The sequence below is a fragment of the Trachurus japonicus genome, chromosome 17 (genome assembly GCF_045865225.1).
Source record: "Trachurus japonicus isolate A0001 chromosome 17, Traja_1.0".
NCBI lineage: Eukaryota > Metazoa > Chordata > Actinopteri > Carangiformes > Carangidae > Trachurus > Trachurus japonicus.
This window is the reverse complement of record NC_140923.1, coordinates 7243999-7267253: the sequence shown is the minus strand read 5'-3', so window position 1 is coordinate 7267253 and position 23255 is coordinate 7243999. Positions and strand designations below refer to the sequence as shown.

The following is a 23255-nucleotide window of genomic DNA, read 5'->3' as shown; positions in this document are numbered from 1 at the left end:
GTATTTTACATGTACATATTACACATATTTTCAGCATGATGATACCATATAAAATCCCACTCTAGTGGACTCAAACCCACAACCTTACAAAAGTCTAATTGCACCATCCATCTGACATGGATAGCAGCCTAATGACAGGCTCTGTCGACAGGCTCTGTGGTGCAATGGATAGCGCATTGGACTTCTAGTTAAATGCTTATAATATAATTCAAAGGTTGAGGGTTCGAGTCCCACCAGAGTAGTCTTAGTAGTAGTAGATTTTATGAGGAGACAAACTGCTACAAACTCGACTTATTCACATCAACTTCACCCTTGAAACCTCATCATTTTCTATTCAAAAATATTAACATAATAATACAGCTGCACACTTGTGTATTTTCTGCAGTGATACATTTGCCCACCTGGCAGAATCTGTGATTTATTTTTTATGACTGGTCCATTTATACCTCCCAGTCACCTCCTCTGCACAGCTTGTGTGCGGCGAAATGTGTGTGTGTTTGTAACTAAATCACACATTTCATCAAACAATTGTAGAACTAAGCATATGTTAATCTCAGTTTTCGGTTTCAAGAAATCCACATTTCAATTAAAAACCTCAACATCTGAATTTTAGATCACTTAAAAAACAGATGATGAGATTTTTATTTCAAGGATTTTTTTTTCTGTTGTTTTGAATTAGATATCTGACTTGTATTTGAGTCTTGAATCCTGCTGACTGCTCTCAAAGACAGTCAGAGGTAGAGCCAAAAAGCGAAAACTCCTCTTATCTAATTTAGCTCCCTGTCAAGTGTGACAGAGGCTGCAGACTCCCCCCCGAGGCCTCGTCTGGAGCCTGAGTCATGAGTCACGTCTCACCTCGTGGATGAAGTAGACCTTCGCTCCCACGTAGATGCCCATTCGGACGACTGCCCTGACGGCTGCGTTCATGCCTGGAAAAGGACAGAGAGGAGTCAGTGGGAGTCACAGTCCTATGTCCAACATGATATCCTAACAGCCAATGGATGGAACCAGATGAACTAAGCATGCAACACACTGGAGGAGCACAAAGTAGAGGACAGAGAAATGACCCATGAACATTATTTCTTCAGGTGTCTTAAACTGAGTTTCAGAAACTGAAAAGTCAATTTTCAAAACCTGCAATTTGGGATTTTTTTGCGGCACATGAAAAAAAAACATCAGAATATGTCAGAAAACTATTGTTTCTGTTCAAAATACAAAAAAAAAATTGTTGTTGAAGTTGAAATACCCAGTCATAGCCACTGTTTTTATATCAGATATTTCCGTCTCTGGTTTGTCACTGAGCTGGGAAAACTGCTACCTGATGCAAGAATTAAACCATTTTCCCAATGTCAAAGGAAAAAATAAGTGCTGCCACTCAGCCTTGGTACATTAGCATTTAATAAGAAATGAAGAAAAAAAAAACAGGCCAAGGGAGAAAACAGGAAACATTAGAGTATAAACAGAGATGCTGAAGCCAGACGGCTCAGCAGACAACAGGAGGGGTAAAGAGGTCGACAGAGAGAGAGAGAGGCAGGGAGACGAGGCAGAGCGAGAGTCGCCCTGGGGAGCCTGTGCCAAAACACGAAACCGTCTGACGGAGCACTTAGTGAAATGAGAAACTGGGAGGACGAGGGTAAATCATCATCAATACATCGATTGGACGGGTTTATATAAGCAGGCTGAGGCTGGGACCGTCACTGTCATCTTAAATAAACACTGGACCCAGAACTGGCTGAGTGTGTGGCTCATATTTTCCACCAGTGCTCATGCAGATGGAGAGCTGGGATATATTTTAATGATTTTTTTCCCCACAAATAACTGACTGATTAAGACGTAAAGAACCACATAAAGCGCCTGTGGTGACGTTATCAAACACCTTGTTCTGCAAAAAGGCCGACACATATGTTACCATGAGTCTGCTCTCTGTGTGAGGATGAGTGTGGTGAAGCGCTGAGCAGCAGGAATGAGCTGCTCCTCAGCCAACGTGACTGTCCCTCGGCCAAATTTCCTCCCACATTCACTCGCTGGCAAAATGTGTCCGGGATGTGTCTACTACTTGGACGACAGTATCATGCTACAGGCTCTGTTCTGTATATCTAAAGGTGAAAACATTAAACAGGGTTGTTTTGTCCAACAAACAGATCAAAACCACAGATATAAGAGAAGCAGAAACTGGTTCTCTAACTATTTTCTCTGCTGCAGGTGATCTGATGATGGTGTTGGTTGATGGTGAGTTTTTAAGAGCCGAAGCTAATGTGGCGTTCGCAGGACGAACAGCCATCAATGCTAATGCTAACAGAGCAGCAGCGAAATGTTTTTTTTTTTTAAACAACCCTTTAACCCTGACCCTGCCCTTGACAGAGGAAGTTACAGTATGTAAGCAGAGATGTTTGGTTTCAGGCTGTGTGCTAATGCTAACGAGAGCTGATGGGACGAGCTGACGTTGCTTAGAGACCAGGACGGCACTAATTGGTCGAGGGGGATCTGCAGAGGAAATGCTAAATGAGTTTGAATCGAACAATGTGTCTAGTGAAGTAAAGAAAAAACGTGCACAACAATTACAGATGAGGAGAGGTCACGGGATGACATCTCTGTGTGTGTGTGTGTGTGTGTGTGTGTATTTGTATAGCTATACTTGTGAGGACCGGTTTGAGTTTTACACCATCAGAGTGAGGACATTTTGCAAAGTGAGGACATTTTGACTGGTTCTCACTTTCTCAGACTATTATGATTAGGTTAGGTGATTAGGATTTAAGTTTAGGTTAAGAGTAATGGTTAAGGTTAGGCATTTGTTTTGGATGGTTAAGGTTAGGGTAAGGGGCTAGGGAATACATTATGTCAATGAGTGCCCTCACAGTGTGTGTGTGTGTGTGCTGTTCCAGCTGAGCCCGTGGAATGACTTGCACTCAGCACAACATGCGAGGCTGTGAGTGTTTCCCCCCGGCCGGCTGTGATGACTAAACATCTCATGTGTGTGTGTGTGTGTGTGTTTGTGTGTGTGTGTGAGTCTGTGTGCATGTGTCCTGCCCAGAGTGCTGGAAATATCTGCCTTAGCAGCCTAAGCATTTCTCTTCATAAGATTGGTGCTTCTAGAAAAACCCTGCTCTGTTAGTAAAAAAAAAAAAAAAAAGAATAAATCTACAATCACATGTGGTACAGTCTGACCTCTGACCTTTGTGTGAGGAAGGCCAATTGTATTCACGGTTAGGTTGGACATAGAGCATCTTTATTAATTAATATTGATGATCCTTACACACACAGCTCTAGCTCTGGGTGGGGTATGGAGTGTATTATATCTTACTTACTTATGAAATATTCTAAAACCAGAAGAAGCACGGAAAAGGTCACACTCTTCATTGTTATATGTAAAAGCATAATGAGCAAAGCCAGACTCTACTGTGATAATATTTTTCTTTAGAGGCGTCTCTGTGGCTCTGAGCTCTTCACACCAGCAGCTGGTTTTTTTTATGAATGAGTAGAAATCAGGACACTATTAATGAGTGTGTGAGTCTTTCCAGCTGCACCACACAAGGCGTACACTCTCAGATGCTGTCAGAGGAAAACGTGAGCTCTGCTACACACCGTTACTATACAAAGGTTGGCTCGGCTGTCGTGCTGCAGTGAGACACACACACACACAGAGACAACATGTCACTGCACCAGCAACATCCTATAGGCTCCCACTGTTATGTAACAGCCTGTAAGCACACATAGTGCAGGTTTAACCCACTGCACTATATGCAGGGCTCCAAATAGATGCTGATTACACTGTGTCAATACATGTTAAGGTATCTTATATGTATCTCAGGTGATATTATATGAGAATCAGTGTGTCAGCATCAAAGATTTACAGTAGCCTACATCTCTTTTGAGATATTCCATCAATATAAATTATTAATATAATGTAATAATTATCACAAACCCTCACTTTTAAATGATAAAAATCATAATTGATCACATTAACATCTACATCCCGTTTCTACAGCACATCCCTGCATACTCGCTGCTCCTCACGTAGGCGAAACAAACCTCCCTGACAGGATGGATGAAGCGGCTCACACACACGCATAGAGCAAACAGAGCCCGCCTTCAAAATAAAAGCTCAGCCAAGGAAAAAGAGCACGTGAGATATGTATTGCGAAAGGCTCGATCGGAAATGGGAGCATCGACTCCGTGGATCTTGAAAACGGGTCCTCTCACGACTCATCCTCCGTGATGCAAGACACGTGTTTCTACACATCAAGTGTGATTTTACGAGTGCGTTTTCCTGACAGGAAGTTAGTGTGGTCACTATTAGTGAGTCTGGATTTTTTTAAGACTACAAGTCCAAACGATGACAGGAACTTTTGGTGCTAAATGCCATAAGTGAGGATTAATCCTATAGGCTACTGAAAACACAAACTCTACCAACCGGTGGCCTTTTGATTTAAAGTGTTGCAAAGTCAGATCCTCGTAAGAAAACAATATAAGATGAATATTATGGTAATCATTTATTTTGCCTTGGTAATTGAATCATATCTGTGGATGCGCACAATCCTGCGCCATCTGGGTATCGAGGCAACCGAGCCCGCATAGATACAACGATGGAGGATGGACGGATGATAAGGAAGGACAAATCTTAGATATAATATATCAAATATAAGATGGAGCGATGTCTTCTGAGTTATTCAGTGATCACGATCACTTGTTGATATCGATCCAGCTCAAAATTACCCAGGAGCGCCCGCACCCTGCACTAAACCAGGCCGGGATTATTATCAGTCTGTAGTTTCCTACACATATTATAGGCTATATGTATATTTAGACTATTAAGTGTGATCAAGGGGGATAAATACCGCAGCATCGGTGTACAAATATGTGACGTGACGTGTTAATAGGAGCGTCAGTTGTTGCGTAACCGAGGTTCAGATTTAATAAACAGCTTATTAATAATAAGATGAATTCCCAGGGGGCAATGCGAGAGGACGTAAAGAATAAAGAGGGAATACACTCTACTTTTCTCTCATCTAAACCGCACCTGAAACAGACGACCTGGCTGCACCTGAGGAGGGGGTCCTACTCCTAACCTGCGACCACGCATCCATTATCGGACTGACTCGATTCTGTCATTTCGCCACAGCTGGTTATATCGGTGAACATCTGGAAAAGAATCGATAGTAGGCTACAACAGCTGGGAATATGCGGTGCGCGCGCCTTGCAAACAGCAGCATAGAGGTAAAGGATGAGATGTGTGATGAACTGGCCGCTCGGCGCCTCATTTGGGAAGCGGGTTTGGTTTAACTTCACTAAAACAACGACTGATGACGAGGTGTTCAGAGCTCAGTTGGCTTTTCTTCTGTCAAATGGCACCAGTTCTGCTGTCACGGTGTGAAATGTCACCCAATCGACCGAGGCAACCGAGGTGTCCGATAATGGAACCAGTGGGACTTTACCTTGGGCATCTCCTCCGCTGGTCAGCACAGCGATGGATTTACCAGCGCCGGACAGATTCTCGAAAAATTTCCGGGTGTCCTGTCGCTTCGGAGCCGCCGCTGTCGCTGCCATGTCTGTGCCGGGTCAAGGTCGCCTGCTACTGATATTATAACAACAAGAAGAAAACAAGATGAAGAGATTGAACGAGCTGCCTGGCGGCGGCAAGTAGCTAAGTATCACTGTGGGTATCCGAGTCTGGAGGAGAGATACTGTAGTAGTACTGCAGTGGGCGCCGCCCTCTTCCTTCACATACACACCCCCTCACCAAAGATCCTGCGTGAAGAAAGATGACCCACTCCGAGTTTCTTGTTTCACCAGAGAGCACCTATCCCAAAGTTACCAACAAACATAGAGTGAAAAATGCCCGCAGATTGTAAACACGATCATTCTTTTGGGGAAAATGTTTATATATTTAAGATCCAAACAAAAACATTTTTGAACTTGGTTTATTTTAGAAATACAGTGTGTCATCAATTTCTTTTGGAAAAAATTATCGCAACAAATCAAGATAAGGTGGAAATGCATAACAAAAAATGGGAAAAACTTACGTTTGAGTAAATGTAGCTATAATAAGTAGGCCAAGTTACTATTAATTTAATTTTAGTAGTTTACATCCCTTTTTGTTGTAGTTGTTTGTTTTTGTTTTTATTTTGTTTTGTTTTTTACTTTTCTTTTGGTCCTGTTTTATTATGTCGTGAGGTTTGTTCTGTCCTTTGTTTTCTGTTTGTCTGTTTTGGTTAGTGTATTGTCAGTGTATACATTGTGTATGCTATTGCCTGTTTCCATTTTTTTTTAAGTAGCTAAATAAATAAAATAAAAATAAAGATAAAATATGAAAAAAAACAAAAACAGAGTAATTTTATCTTACTAGGTTTCATAAAAACACACACACATAAAATGGATGTCCAACCATAGATGACGGCAGTTGATGGCACCCATGGCTAATTCGTTAGCCGGCTAATTGGCTCAGGTATGGTGAGAACAAACGACACGCCAATACCTTGTGTATCAGTGCTAATATTGTTGAATCACCTGAAAAGCAAAATTGCAGACTTCCTTAAGTAAATAGCAAAGAGGTTATGGTTCTAAAATTAGCAAAGCACCTAATCACATCAGGCTTTAATCAAATTTTTAGCAAGTAAGGGATTTTAATATAAAAATTGTAGGTAGTGTCACGGCCCTAGTAGGCTAATTCGAAACTAAAAGGCCAATGTAGAGCACATCCTATAATTGTTAGTTAACATAGGGCAGTGACAATGCAAATATTGGAGGGTGCCATATTTAATTTCCTCTGTGGTTAGGCCTATAGTTCTTCATTTTTTTTAACTGTTGTTGAACATGTGCTGCACATTTCAACAATTGTAATAGTTTCTCACACTTTAAGATAATGTGACCTCAATGCTAACATTTTGGCATAATCACGTCCCACATTTAAACATTAACCTGTGTAAAATTGTTATTATATTCATGGTAAAATGAGAATGAAGGTTACAGTAGCCTACAATACTCTAATTGTATGTAGAAGAACAAAGGATTGCTGATTTAATTCAAAATATCTATTAGCCTACAAAACAATGACATTCAGGCTTTAGCTCATTGCTTTGTTTGTTATACCAAAGTTCATTTTATGGAAAGAAAACAGAGTGAGACGTCTTCACTTTTCCCACCAGTCTTTGGCTCTCACCAGGTTGGTTTGGATGGCAAAAGCCAGAGCCAGGCAGCCAATGGCACTGCATTATTTTAATTGGCAGCCAAAACAACCAATGGGCGTCCAGATCACGTACTGGAGAAACACATTGCGACCAATTGCAGCAGAAACGAAGGTCTTTCAATCAGGAAACAATACATTTTGAACAACAATTCATGAGTTTCTTTGTATTATACAAACACTAAGAAGTGAGTGTGGTAACAGCATGGAAAGTTGATATAATGTAGCACAAAGGGATTAGATTATTTCAAGAAATTATGTAATTGTAGAAACAATGAACTGAAATCTCAAATATATAGGCTATAAAACATTTTTATTACAGCATCTCCAGTCATAGTTCATTTTTCAATCCACATGTGTTAAAAGTTTTAATGTTTATAACCCCTCTAAGAATAATCAGTGTATTATTTTTGACTCTTTGCAGGTTTGACAGAATAAATGACCTCTCATAAAGTTCATGACCTTGAGCTATTGTTTGCATGTTGCCAGTTTTATCTCAACAGCTGTATCAGTTCAAGTGCCCTACAGCATCTCGGTTTAGTAACAGTTCCTTTATTTCATAATACATTCAAGACAAAAAGGTTTATTTGGAAGTTAAGTTGGAACAGATCTCTGTTGGCAGACCGTGGCATTGCTGTGTGATTAGATTTGAAGGGCCATTCAGAGGACAACAGGTCCTGGACCAGCAGGCTGACATGGTCGCCCTCCCTTCATGTGCGGTAAATCCTCATGACTAAAGACATTTTCTTTACAGTTCCTCAATTCTCCAAATGTGAGTTCAGGATTTTAAAATAAGGAACTATAATGCCACGTGGGACATGGGTGTGGCGTAAACTGTTGCAATGGTTGGACACTGACTTATAATACACCCAGGAATATGTCACATACATGAGGACAAAGAAATGTGTAGAAAATAGTGGGAAACATGTCAAAGATTTTCCTCAAACAAAGAAACAGAAAAACTGTGACAGCTTAAAAAGAAACTGGGACAAGCAAATTTGTGTTGTACTGTATATGCTATGTAAGACTGTTGGGTTGCGTTAACCACTGACATATAATTTTGTACATGGGATTAACATCCATTTAGAAAATAATCACATTTAAGAGGTTACATAACTGTTATAAATGAACATTTTTATGTTTTACTGATTGATTTCAGTGAAGTTATAAACACTTTCAACACGTAACACTTTTGAAAATGTCACATATATATGATCACTGGTTTATTATAAGAGGAGAATAACAAACCACATGAAATTCATCAATATGCTATGACAATTTTTCGAATACATAAAATAAAGGTTTTAATTTCAGTGTTTTCTAAAAGATGAATTTCTAATCACTTACAGCAGCTTGACATCACTAACCAGGATGAATGACATCAGGCATTTTTCGTATAAATTTAAGACTAAAATCATCATCTTCACTAAAACCTTCAGACACCTTCCTTGAAAAATTAGTCTACAAAAGGATTTTGCACCATATAAATACAAATAATATACTATACAACCATCAATATGGCTTCCGTAAAAATCACTCTGCATACATGGCTCTATTAGATCTTGTTGATAAGATTTCTACAGCATTGGATAACAATGAATATGCTATAGGAATCTTCCTTGACCTGTCAAAAGCTTTTGATACGGTCAACCACGCCATACTATTGTCAAAGCTACACAGATATGGTTTTCAGGGTAATGTCTTCCTATGGTTAAAAAGTTATATTACTGATAGACAACAATATGTATATGTGAACAATTGTAAGTCCAACATTGCTACGTTGACATGTGGTGTGGCCCAAGGCTCAGTACTTGGCCCTTTACTATTTTTACTTTATATCAATGATCTAGCATCAGTATCAAATACCATTTTTCCCATCTTATTTGCGGATGATACAAACTTTGTTCTTTCCAGCAAGCACTTTAAAACTCTAATAAATGAGGCCAACACTGGCCTCCTAGCCTTTTCCAAATGGTTCAAATTGAACAAACTATCCATAAATATTAAAAAAACGAATTTTATCCTATTTTCAGGTAGAAAAAAGTGTGATCCGAATGAAGCAAAGCTCTTAATCGAGGGAATTGAAATCAATAGAGTATCCTCTGCTCGCTTTCTAGGTGTCACAGTGGATGAACAATGTAACTGGAAAGAACAAATCGATTGTGTTGCAAAAAAAGTATCAAAATCTGTAGGAATCATTAGAAAAATCAGTTCATTCCTCAACAGATCCACCTTACTTACATTATACTACAGTTTAATATATCCATATCTAACATACTGCAATCTTGTCTGGGCTAACACCTATCCTACCAATCTCCATAAGCTCCATCTACTTCAGAAACGCTTCGTTAGAACCGCCACAAACTCAAATTTCAGGGCTCCATCCTCCCCACTGTTTGCCAAATTGAAAATCTCAACCATATTTGATATTAATATCTTGCAAATCAGTATCTTCATCTACAAAGCAATGTACCAAAGTCACGTATTACCAAATCAATTTCAACAATACTTTCGCACAAATTCAAGTTTCCACTCGCACGCTACAAGACAAGCAGGTCACCTACACCGTCCCCGTTGTAATACCACCAGAGGGCAGTACTCCATCAAATACAGAGGAATTCTGTTATGGAATGAACATAGCCAATTAGCCGATAGTTCCTCCTCCTTGGCAATATTTAAAAAGAAACTACTGTTAAAATTAACTGAACATCAAAACATGGCTTGACTTTTAATTCTGCTTCCCTAGTGCCCCATGTTTTTTTTTTTTGTTTGTTTTTTGTTTTTTGTGTTTGTTTTTGTTTTTTTGTTTTTTTGTTTTTCTTTTCTTTTCCCTTTTTAGTGTTTACCTGAACTTAATTTATCTGTTCTCTTCTTTTGTCTCGCTTTCTTTTCTCACCTCTTGTTTGTTTATTTATTTATTTAGTGCTGTTATCACCACTACTACTTTTATTTTTACTACCAACATCTTCCCTGTTTTTTTCTTCTCTTTCCTCCCTTTCTTTTTTAATTTTATTTTCTATCTATACCTTGCACAAGGTATGCGATTATTATTTCTTGACTGTGCTTCAATTATGTGTTAGATCAAGGTGAGGTCATGTTATAAGCCTTTCAGGTTTCAGACCTCACCTGCACATTTATTTTTCATATCTTTCTTACTAGTAAGAGAGATAAGTAAATGTTTTGTTTTATTTTTTATGTGCAAATAAATAAAAAAAAAAAAAGTCTACAGTGAGTTGAGGAGCTTTAACCTCCACTACCTCCCTGGTCAGAAGGAGGACGGCGCCCTCTTGTGTTGACCATCAGTTTTCAAATTTCAGATTGTCACTGCTGGAGTATATGAGGAAAAACAGAGTCGCACCCTGTTACACTGATGCTGCGTTCATGGCATATGGGACAGATGGAAGAAAGGAAAGTTTATTGAAGATGTGAAGCTTCAGTATATGTTCACATATTCAATCAGTAAAGTCTGTTCATTGACTCTTGTTCAGTGATTTCATATAAAGATTCAGTTCATCCATATAATCACTGTTTCACCTGAGCCTGAGAAAATTATCATTCATCTCATTGATTATTATCATGATATTTACACTTTGATTAAACCTCACATCCCTCTAACAACACATCAATGTGAATGTAAGTGTAGATTTCTTAGTTTCCACAGTGAGAACAAACCTCAGTGATAAAGGAAGGTCTGGTGATTTCTCTGTTAAGGCCCAAACAACAACAACACAAACACATCAACACAAATTTCAAAAGACATTTAGAGCTCAGAGAAGTTTCTATTTTCATGAGGAGAAATGTGAGTTTAGCAATCAATCAATTTGTTTATTTCGGGCATGTCAATTTAAATCATCATCATCACACTTCATCATCAAATAATACAATACATGGCCGAAAGGGAAAAGCGGGAGAAGCAAAAGCTTATCTAGTCCCGCCCCCATTACCCACAGAATAAGAATATTTGTCATACATACATATCTTTTTGCTTTTTTCTTCTTTTCTTATTATTATATATATATATATATATACATACATACATACATATATATATATATATACATACATACACACACACTACATTTTGATGTAACATTCTTTTACTTATGACATTTTGACATAACATGTTACGGTAGTAGATAGTATACAGATCATAACATAATTTTTTTTTTTTTTTTTTTTTTTTTTTAGGTAAAGAAACATCATCATGAGCAGTGATCTCCTCCACGGCTCCAGCTCCACCTCAACAAACTCAAACATCAACACAACAAGAAATGACAAGAGGTCAAAGTCCCGCCCACAATGTTTGATTGACAGGTGATCTCTGTGCAGTGCAGAGACACAACAGCAATGAGCTTTTAGCAACAAACATGGAGACTAAAGAAAGTGATGAACTAAAATACAGATTTTAACCAACTGCACCTTCAATGATCTTTGTCTATTTGAGTTTACACAACTCTGCTGTATCTCCATTATAATAAAGATAGACTCCAGCATGTAGAGGCTGAGTGAATGTGGTCTGGACTCTGTGGAGGAGAGTCATGGTTTCAGAGACGCTGTAGAAGGACAGAATACCTGCTCTGTGATCCAGGTACACTCCTACTCTGGAGGACCGAGGACCTGAGACTCGAGTCTTGAACTTGTTGAACCAAAATGTGAATCTGTTGTTGTAACACTCTAACGACCAAGATTTGTCATTGAATCCAACCAAACTTTTTCCCTGTGCTCTGCTGATATTCTTGTATGCGACTGCTACATCAACCCCTCTTCCTCTCCACTCCACCTCCCAGTAACAACGTCCAGTCAGACTCTCTCTACTCAGGACCTGACACCATATAGTGAATCTGTCTGAGTGACTAGAATAAGACTGATCTTTACCTCGTGTTGCTTTCCTGTCTCCCCCAGATAATAACAGTTTTCTGTGTGCTGTGTTTGGATCCAGTGTGATTTCCTGTGAATATCTTAAGAAGTCAGCTCTGGTCCTGGGCTCTGGTGGTGACAGTAAAACATCCACTTGAGTCTCTGTCAGTGAGATGTTTGTCCATGTGTCTCTCAGAAGGTCCTGCAGTTTATCTCTGAGCTCTGACACAGCTGCTGTCACATCCTCAAAGTGTCTGAGAGGACGGATATTGATGCTGGATGAGTGTGTAGATGGACTGAGTGCTGACAGTGAGGGGTAGTTGTGTAGAAACTGGGTGTGATCCTCTGTGTGTGACAGCAGCTTCAGCTCAGCATCTTTCCTCTTCAGCTCAGTGATCTCCTGCTCCAGCTTCTTCTGAAGCTCTTTGACTCCACTCACTTGAGTTTCCTGCTGGGATCTGATCTGCTGCTTCAGCTCAGAGCTTCTTTTCTCCATGAGACGGATCAGCTGAGTGAAGATCTTCTCACTGTCCTCCACTGCTTTATCAGCAGAGCCATTGATGGCCTCCACCTCCTGTTGAAGCACCTTCACTTCTTTCTCTGTGTCCTGGATTCTCTGCTGGATTTTTTGTCGACTCAGCTCCAGCTCTCTCTGCCTCTCAGTCCTTTCTGCTGCAGCTGAGACTGTGTCGTGGCCTTTATGTTCATCCACAGGGCAAAGATAACAGATACACTGCTGATCAGTGCGGCAGAACATCTTCATCACCTCATCATGACGAGAGCAGATGTTCTCCTGGAGCTTCTTGGAGGGCTCCACCAGCGTGTGTTTCCTGAATGTAGGTGATTGAAAATGAGGTTGGAGATCATTCTCACAATAAGAGGCCAAACAAATCAAACAGGACTTGACAGCTTTGAGTTTTGTCCCAGTGCAGACATCACAGGCCACATCTTCAGGTCCAGCATAGCAGTGATCAGCAGGAGCAGCTTGGAGTCCAGTCTTCTTCAGCTCCTCCACTAAAGCTGCTAACATGATGTTTTTCACCAGGACAGGTCTTGGTTTGAACTTCTTCCTACACTGAGGACAGCTGTGGATTTTCCTCCAATTCTCTCCATCCCAGTGGGATTTAATACAGTTGAAGCAGTAGCTGTGTCCACAGGGAATAGTCACTGGATCCTTCAGTAAATCCAGACAGATGGAACAAGAGAAGGTCTCCTGGTCCAGATGAACTCCTTTCTGCGCCATTTCACGTCTCACAGATGACGACTGTCTGAGTTTCAGAAATTATGGTTTAGACTTAGCTCTCCCTTTGGTCCCAGCCTCTTGGCACACGATTCATCCAATCATCGGAGACAACGGCCTGAAAAGAAGACCTCCCTACTTTGTTCCGCCTCCTCCATATTTGGAGTTGTTTGGTGATATCTAACCCCCTGCACTTCAAGGCCACCTGCGTTATCTTACTATCCTCCCTAATTTTGTGGCTGCTGAGGCCTGGCCTGTTCATAAATCTGCTCCAAAAGAATGTCTCTGCTGCCAACAGAAAGTCTCTCTTGATGTTTAACAGGTTAACTAAACATGGTATACTGAGCTAAGTTCAAAACAAATTCTAGTCTACAGTCTAGCTTGAAAAAACTTGTTTTTCTTCATAACACGGAAGCATAACAACACTTGATTAAACTTGATGTCTTCACAGTAAAAAAAAAAACGTAATAACAACCAATAACTTAATAAAAGCCAATAACGTAATAATTTTGGCCATTTTAAATGTAATAATGCCAATAATGATGAATAATGAATGAATAAATATGATTGCAGTTCTTGGAAATAAAAGGCTTTTTTGCAGTTTTGTGCAGTTTGCTAATCAAAAATAGGTATAGTGGATGACACAGTCGTCATATTTATTCATCCAAGATATGTATCTTTCACCTCTCTCTCTCTCTCTCTCTCTCTCTCACTATGCTTAATGATATGTTTGCAAACAAAATAAGTAAGCATTGTGAGTTATCAACAACCTCCAAAACACAACCAAACTTGTGTATTGAATGGTGTCTGCCAGCCAGTTTATGTTTCAGTCATGTATAACTTCCTGCCTCAGACAATCCATTGGAAATAGGTAATGTGAAATGTGATAATTCCAGCATGGCTCAGAGGAGCAATGGCATTGATTTGGTTTTACCATTGATTTTTTTTTAAATTAACATATTCAGCCATCATTTGTCCAACTTGATGGTTAGTGTTATCTCCAGAACACCCAAATGAAGTGGCAGCACAATCGTACACATTCAAAAATCTCTTTCTCAAAGAAATGTTTTCTTTCACAGCACCAATCAACATTGATTGATGATTGATTATTTTTATTTAGGTGTCATGCACATCTTTTTGTGCCCAGCCCACATGGGCTTACAAGACACTCAGTATTTAAAAAAACAACAACATTCAAAGATAGCTTTGGCGTGTCGCTTTGGAGGGGAGCAAAAGAGAATTACAAAACAAAACAACAAACAAAGAAGAAGAAAACACAGCAAAACAAAGCAGAACAAAGCAAAAACAAACAAACAGATCAGAAATAAACAAACAAGCTTCCAGAATACAGGACAGCCAGCAGCAAACGAGGGATTTACGTGGGATATAATACCCTCTGTCTTAATTTCCAAGCTCCATCAATGAATCTAGCTAGAGCTCAACAAATAGATCACTACTGAAACAAGCTGTTGGAGATCTGAAAATGAAATCTCTGCAGGTTTCATACGTTTAACTTTGTTTTTCATCTTTGAAAATTAAAAACTACATCAACACATTGAGCTTAAAGGTCCCATGTTGGATGACATTTCAATGTTTGTTTGTTTTTTTACAGTGATGATAAAGCAGCTTTAGGTTCTATATTAATACCGTGAAAGTCTAAAGGTAGATGTTTGTATTGCTCCATACAGTATAAAGGTAGTTTCTTCATTCACAAATGTAAAAAAAAGAAAAAAAAACTACCTTTTTACTGTATGGAGCAATACAAACATCTACCTTTAGACTTTCACAGTATTAATATACAGTAGAACCTAGCTGCTTTATCATCACTATAAAAAACAAAACAAAAACAAAAAACATTGAAATATATGTCACTTTATCCAACATATAGATATGTGATTGTTTTTTGAGTGTTTGTTGTGGTTGAAAGAATTGCCCATATAGGTTAGCGTTGTCGCTATCCCGATCGCCGTCTAGCCATGGTGTAACTCCAGTTTGCCTGCATCAATTTAAGTCACGTTTTTTTGCTCCCCCCAACACTGGGTGACCATCAGGGAAACGATTTAGGGGTAAAAAATGAGCAGAATTCTCCTTTAAGTGCTCAGCTTTAATCAGTTATCATCAGTGCAGGTATAATTCTTCAGTGCTAATTAGTAGTCATATGCTCAGAATTAATCACTAGATATAAATGTTCAGTGAAAAAATGGGAAAACACCCCAACAGGAGTCAGGAAGTGGGTTTTGTGTTTAACAACAACAACCGGTAAAAAGTCCTTCAGCCAGTTTGTAACAGCTTATCGGGTACAGTGGTGAACATTATATATGTGCATAAGTGAACTAAAGCAACAGGTGTGGCAACTATTAAGTTAAATTCAAAGTCAATTCCCAAAAACTTTATTGTACATCACCTAGTGATTGAAAACCTTCTTCCGTTTAGGGCTCAAAAACATAAAACCAAATCATATTTGAATCCATGATGCATAAAATCGCATTAAACAGCAGTAATGAAATCACGTGTAGCTTGTCCTAAAAACAGGATCTATAGGAGCCACAACTGTTTATTTGACTGTCTCTTGGGTTTTGCCAGGTTTCTACGGGCAGCGGTATAGCGTTGTCTTTGTAAGCACGGGGAGGTAATCAGGTGATGCATGGCACCCCATGCATCACCATTGTTTTCAACAATAATTTCCATATGGGTATAAATAAAGTATCTCTATCTATCTTGATGTCCAGTGCCCCTCAGCACAACTCTTTGGATTTTAAAATGTTTAGTACTTTAGCTCTTCTGAAAGCAGAAGGTCATGGAGTCCACATACAGTACCTCCTGGAAAGGAGGATGGGCGATAAAACACAACCTATGGCGGGAACCCCAGTGTTTTAAAACTATGCTGCTATATTTAATACCATTGACTTTAACATGTTGGAGTCTGTCTGTTAAAAAGATTTAGGATTTTACTGTAGAAACATTCAAGAGTTGAGTCATTAAAAAGTTATGACAACATTTCATTCAACATTGCTCAACAACAAAGTGATTTAAATTTCCTGGACCATGTCGCCTCCTGCTGGTAAAACTCTGGTATTACACACACTGCTCTGTTCATTTAACAGGCACAAGAAGCAGCCAGAGTCAGTATAATGTCTCTCATGTTAATTATGAACTTTAAAGAAACTGTAGACAAAGACAGTCTGTATAAAAGAAAATCATTTATTTACAGTGGCATGAATCATGAATTAACAAGTAGCATTGGCCAAAACCAACATTAGAGTCGATAGTTTGCATATAGTGGTCTGATCCTCTGGACTTTTGCATAAGAAAAAACTAACTAATGGACTCAGCGATGATTAGTTCACTAAACTCACCAGACAATCAGTGGTTCTGTACTTTCAGCAGGAGGACGGCGCCCTCTTGTGTTGAGCATCAGTTTTCAGATTTCAGTTCAATCAGACAAGTCTGTAAAACGACTCTTGTTCAGTGATTTGATGAACAGATTCACTTAATCCACACAATCACTGTGACTCACCTGAATATCAAAAAATCATGATATTTACACTTTGATTAAACCACATATCCCTTTAACAACACATTAGTGTAAATGTAACTCTAGATTTCTTAGTTTCCATAGTGAGAACAAACCTCAGTGATAAAGGAAGGTCTGGTGATTTCTCTGGTAAGGCCCAAACAACAACAACACACAAACACATCAACACAAATATCCAAAAGACATTTAGAGTTCAGAGAAGTTTCTATTTTCATGTGGAGAAATGTGAGTTTATGAAAAGAAACATCATCATGAGCAGTGATCTCCTCCACGGCTCCAGCTCCACCTCAACAAACTCAAACATCAACACAACAAGAAATGACAAGAGGTCAAAGTCCCGCCCACAATGTTTGATTGACAGGTGATCTCTGTGCAGTGCAGAGACACAACAGCAATGAACTTTTAGCAACAAACATGGAGACTAAAGAAAGTGATGAACTAAAATACAGATTTTAACCAACTGCACCTTCAATGATCTTTGTCTGTTTGAGTTTACACAACTCTGTTGTATCTCCATCACAATAAAGATAAACTCCAGCATGTAGAGGCTGAGTGAATGTGGTCTGGACTCTGTGGAGGAGAGTCATGGTTTCAGAGACGCTGTAGAAGGACAGAATACCTGCTCTGTGATCCAGGTACACTCCTACTCTGGAGGACTGAGGACCTGAGACTGGAGTCTGGTTATCGTTGAAACAAAATGTGAAACTGTTGTTGAAACAAACTAACGCCCAAGATTTGTCATTGAATCCAAATCCACATTCCTTCCCGCCCCCTGCTCTGCTGATATTCTTGTATGCGACTGCTACATCAACTCTTTCTCCTCTCCTCTCCACCTCCCAGTAACAACGTCCAGTCAGACTCTCTCTACTCAGGACCTGACAATAACCAGTGAATCTGTCTGAGTGACTAGAATAAGACTGATCTTTACCTCGTGTTGCTTTCCTGTTTCCCTCAGATAATAACAATTTGTCGTGTGCTGTATTTGGATCCAGTGTGATTTCCTGTGAATATCTTAAGAATCCAGCTCTGGTCCTGGGCTCTGGTGGTGACAGTAAAACATCCACTTCAGTCTCTGTCAGTGAGATGTTTGTCCATGTGTCTCTCAGAAGGTCCTGTAGTTTAAGTGTCTGAGAGGACGGATATTGATGCTGGATGAGTGTGTAGATGGACTGAGTGCTGACAGTGAGGGGTAGTTGTGTAGAAACTGGGTGTGATCCTCTGTGTGTGACAGCAGTTTCAGCTCAGCGTCTTTCCTCTTCAGCTCAGTGATCTCCTGCTCCAGCTTCTTCTGAAGCTCTTTGACTCCACTCACTTGAGTTTCCTGCTGGGATCTGATCTGCTGCTTCAGCTCAGAGCTTCTTTTCTCCATGAGACGGATCAGCTGAGTGAAGATCTTCTCACTGCCCTTCACTGCTTTATCAGCAGAGCCATTGATGGCCTCCACCTCCTGTTGAAGCACCTTCACATCTTTCTCTGTGTCCTGGATTCTCCGCTGGATTTTTTGTCGACTCAGCTCCAGCTCTCTCTGCCTCTCAGTCCTTTCTGCTGCAGCTGAGACTGTGTCGTGGCCTTTATGTTCATCCATAAGGCAGACAAGACAAATATACTTCTGATCAGTGCGGCAGAAAATCTTCATCACCTCATCATGACGAGAGCAGATGTTCTTCTGGAGCTTCTTGGAGGGCTCCACCAACTTGTGCTTCTTTAATGGAGCCACATCATGATGAAGTTGCAGATGTTTCTCACAGTAGGAGGCCAAACAAATCAAACAGGATTTGACAGCTTTGAGTTTTCTCCCAGTGCAGACATCACAGGCCACATCTTCAGGTCCAGCATAGCAGTGATCATCAGGAGCAGCTTGGAGTCCAGTCTTCTTCAGCTCCTCCACTAAATCTGCTAACATGATGCTTTTCACCAGGTCAGGTCTTGGTGTGAACTTCTTCCTACACTGAGGACAGCTGTGGATTTTCCTCCCATCCTCTCCATCCCAGTGGGATTTAATACAGTTGAAGCAGTAGCTGTGTCCACAGGGAATAGTCACTGGATCTTTCAATAGATCCAGACAGATGGAACAAGAGAAGGTCTCCTGGTCCAGATGAACTCCTTTCTGCGCCATTTCACCTCTCACAGATGACGACTGTCTGAGTTTCAGTTGAGACTTAGCTCTCCCTTTGTTGGTGCACAGATTGGTCCCAGCCTCTTGGCACACGATTCATCCAATCATCAGAGACAACGGCCTGAAAAGAAGACCTCCCTACTTTGTTCCGCCTCCTCCATATTTGGAGTTGTCTGGTGATATCTAACCCCCTGCACCTCAAGGCCACCTGCGTTATCTTACTATCCTCCCTAATTTTGTGTCCAGTTGCTGAGGCCTGGCCTGTTCATAAATCTACTCCATAAGAATATCTCTGCTGCTTACCAACAGATAGTCTCTCTTAATGTTCAACAGGTTAACTAAACATGGTATACTGAGCATATCCATTACATGTAAACTAAAGATTTTTATAAATCTAGTTTACGTAAACCAACACTAAGCAACTTTTCAACCTTCATATAATATATTCATAACTTTTGTGATGGTACATCGACTTACAACAGGTTGAATGACACCTCTGTCATGGCCTGAGGGGGTCTGTATCGCCTTCACTGGCACTAAGTAGCTTTGAGGAGCATGGTAGAAACCTGGCTCTCACTTAAGTTTCACTTTCACTTTTATGAGTCACGACGAGGAGGGAGCAGGCAATGCGGCACGTTCCCGTCGGATTGTGTATGTGTGTTTACAATGATCCGCTGATAACAGAAACTTAGTTTGGACGTCTTCTGTTAAAGGTGTACAGAAAAGAAAATTGAATTTAAGCCCACTCTGGGTCATAAAATTAATGTAATAACTCATATTTCAGATGATGTAGGCCAAACTTTGTGCAAAATTCTATTTTTGAGTAAATCTGGGATGAAAGTGTGTATTTTTTTTCCCACATTGGATAATGCAGGCACACGGATTATACGTCAGCCTGTACACGATTCATCAGCCACTGATATTGGATCCTTAATCCGTCATTCAAACGTCTGAGACACGCACACACACACAGAGCTCGGTCTCGCCCCAAGCTTTGAATGTCCCGCCCGCTCGATAACGACCAATCAAATTCGTTTTCCTTACTCGGGTAAACTCATGTTGCAGCTCGTGATAACTCGGCGCGACAAACAGGACAAACGGCCATTTCTGTACACCTTTAAGTTCCATGCACTTGGAGATCAGAATGTTTACGGCGCTATGCGCTGGTGCTCATGGGAAATGGAGTCTTCCTTCAGGCAAAACACTACCGCTTTGGGCCACTGGTGCCACCAAACTCAACCAAAACTGAAAGTTCTTAAGTACTGCTTTAAATAAACTTGTTTTTCTTCATAACACGGAAGCATAACAACACTTGATTGAACTTGATTCACAGTAAAAAAAGTATAAAACACTTGATGGTCACCCAGTGTTGGGGGGGAGCAAAGAATGCAACTCAAATTGATACACCATGGCTAACCCATGGGGGCAATTCTTTCAACCACAACAAACACTCAGAAAACAATCAAATATCTATAGTACATGACTCGAATCCTTATGAGACACCACTGAACTCATATAGTGTACAGTATAAACAGTATTGTGTTTTTGCATGTAGTCTCTCACCTCAGATAGCCTAACTCTGAAATGTCCTGGAAAGACATTACTATCCGATCACAGAGCGCCTGCTCTCCCCGCCACAGAAACAAACACTTTTTCCTTGTTGTGATAATTTCTTTACAAAAATAAATGGTCGAGCAGTGCAGTGGTAATGTCCAAAATATCTCCGACCGTTTGTTTTGTAAAGAAATTATCACAACCATAGATATTTGAGTGTTTGTTGTGGTTGAACGAATAGCCCCCATAGGTTAGCGTTGTCGCTATCCCGAGCGCCGTCTAGTCATGGTGTAACTCTGGTTTGCCTGCATCAATTTAAGTCACGTTTTTTGCTCCCCCCATGTGAGAAGGGGGAGCATAGCCCATAGCCCATGGTGCTCAGGGGTGTAATAAACCAGTAATGGTTTGCCCCAATTAAGTTAACTCATAGCAGCTGTATTTAAGGGAGTGGCATTTGGCTTCCGGGCAGCTCTGAGGAAAGGTGCTCTAGCCTGGTGTGAGGCTATGAGGTCAGTTCTAACCTGGTGTGAGGTTAGGGTAGGGTCATTTTTTGGACCTGTTTTTGCCCTCAGAGGGTGTGTTGATTATTGTTGATTTTTGTTAAAATAAAAAACCTTGTCTTTTGGCACTCGACGCTTCGCTGGCTTTGTTTCCAACCTCCATCACCTAAGTCTGGTCTGCCCTGATCCCCTTTACGTGGGGAGGCCGCTCCGGTCCCTCACATTTGGTGGCAGTGGTGGGATCTGGGGCACCACCTGAGAAGCTGGAGAGAGGAGGTGGAACACGAGGACGAGCTGGGAAGCGAGGCCGTGTGGTGCAAGACGGACGGGCCTGGGGAAGGATGGATTGCCCCAGGCTGACCCGAGATGAAGCCGAGGAAGAGGAGGTGCAGCCGGACGGTGAGGCCGGGGCCCAGGCATCGGGCAGAGATCAGCTGGAGGGGTGTGATCTGGCCACCTTGCATCCGCTCCTTGTCAACGCCCTGCAAACCCAGAAGAGGGAGGCGCGGACACAGGAGCAGCAGTGGCAGGGCGTCCAGTTCCGGCTGAATCGGCTCGGGGATGACGTCGAGGCTGAGCGAGGACGTCCACCTTTTCTCCTGCGCGGGCGTCAACCAGGGGGTCTCCACTTCCCACTGGGGGAGGGGGAGCTCTGGGGCTCCAGTCCCAGCCAGTCCGACATCGCCAGGGGCTCCAGGACCAGCAGCAGCAGTGGCGTGTGGGCAAGCAGAACGCTAGCAGGCTTGTCTCGCCACCCTGTTGCCGAGACTCCAGAGGGGGAGGGAAATGTGAGAAGGTGAGCACCCCCCCCCTTCTCACTGTCTCTTGGGTTGAACGCCACGGGTTGGCGTGGCCCACGTGGGAGCGATGAGAGACTTTTCTCGGACATTTGTACACACACGCACAGTCATACACCCGCACACACTCCCACATATTATTCTACAGACTCTATGAAGACGTTGTGTATGTTTATAATATGTGTGTTTGGGGTCGTGCTTTGTTCACATACGTGGCATGAGCCACGCACCGGTGTTGGGAACGCGGTGCGCCGCTGCTCGCACTCACCACACCCACAAGTCACCTGAGACAGTTTACACTCCTTCCTACCATCCTGGCGTGTAGTGAGGTACCCACTACTCGTCCCACTCTTCATCTGTTCACTGGTAAAGACTCTGGTCCTGCATACATTCATTTACACGCAACATTCACCTGCACTCCCGGTCCAGCTCCACTGCTCCTCTGTGGAAGCGCGCCGCTGCAGGGGCGGTCTTTAACGAGCGCGGGCCCGGGTGGGCATAGCCCATGGTGCTCAGGGGTGTTTGTCTTGTTGTATCATATGGTTTTATGTGATCATGTTGCACAGGTATTGTGTGGATATGTGAAAGATTGTACAAGGTTAAAATATGTTATGTATTGTTTATTCTGGTGTGTATTGATGTAAATGATGTGTTTGAGGGACCGTTATAGTGTTTGGTTTGCCCTGCAGTAATGGTTTGCCCCAATTAAGTTAACTCATAGCAGCTGTATTTAAGGGAGTGGCATTTGGCTTCCGGGCAGCTCTGAGGAAAGGTGCTCTAGCCTGGTGTGAGGCTATGAGGTCAGTTCTAACCTGGTGTGAGGTTAGGGTAGGGTCATTTTTTGGACCTGTTTTTGCCCTCAGAGGGTGTGTTGATTATTGTTGATTTTTGTTAAAATAAAAAACCTTGTCTTTTGGCACTCGACGCTTCGCTGGCTTTGTTTCCAACCTCCATCACCTAAGTCTGGTCTGCCCTGATCCCCTTTACGTGGGGAGGCCGCTCCGGTCCCTCACACCCCAACACAAGGTGACCATCAGGGAAACGATTTAGGGGTAAAAAAAAAATGGCCGGGATTCTCCTTAAGTGCTCAGCTTTAATCAGTAATCATCAGCGCAGGTATAAACCTTAAGTGCTAATTAGTAGTCATATGCTCAGAGTTAATCAGTAGATATAAATGTTCAGTGAAAAAATGGAAAAACACCCCAACAGGAGTTGGGAAGTGGGTTTTGTGTTTAACAACAACCAGTAAAAAGTCCTTCTGCCAGTTTGTAACAGCTTATCAGGTACAGTGGTGAACATTATATATGTGCATAAGTGAACTAAAGCAACAGGTGTGGCAACAATTAAACGTGAAGTTCTCTTACACCCATAATTCTGTCAAAAGTTGTTTTATGACTTCTATGTTATAACTTGCAATTATACATACATTGAAAATTAATTAATCACGGACCTTCAGGTTGGCAAGCAGCCACCTGG

General features: G+C 41.2%; 2 protein-coding genes and 1 pseudogene across 6 annotated transcripts in view; all 3 read right to left on the bottom strand.

The window, feature by feature from the left end:
- Positions 1 to 5640, bottom strand: part of LOC146969960 (ATP-dependent 6-phosphofructokinase, platelet type-like) — a 45017-nt gene extending 39377 nt beyond the window's left edge. For all 5 annotated transcript variants that reach the window (XM_085805254.1, XM_085805252.1, XM_085805253.1 and 2 more), the window contains exons 1-2: positions 5433 to 5640; positions 856 to 929 (exon numbers count right to left, since the gene is read on the bottom strand). In XM_085805254.1, coding sequence (XP_085661380.1) covers positions 856 to 929; positions 5433 to 5544 — 186 coding nt within the window. In that variant the 5' untranslated portion in view covers positions 5545 to 5640. The remainder of the gene's footprint in view (positions 1 to 855; positions 930 to 5432) is intronic.
- A 5731-nt stretch (positions 5641 to 11371) lies between these two features.
- On the bottom strand, positions 11372 to 13292 carry LOC146969959 (tripartite motif-containing protein 16-like). The gene has a single exon (XM_085804774.1). It carries the CDS (start codon positions 13278 to 13280, stop codon positions 11616 to 11618), a length of 1665 nt encoding a protein of 554 aa, XP_085660900.1. The 5' UTR covers positions 13281 to 13292; the 3' UTR covers positions 11372 to 11615.
- A 3784-nt stretch (positions 13293 to 17076) lies between these two features.
- Positions 17077 to 18397, bottom strand: LOC146969958 (tripartite motif-containing protein 16-like; annotated as a pseudogene).
- Between the last annotated feature and the right edge of the window lie 4858 nt (positions 18398 to 23255).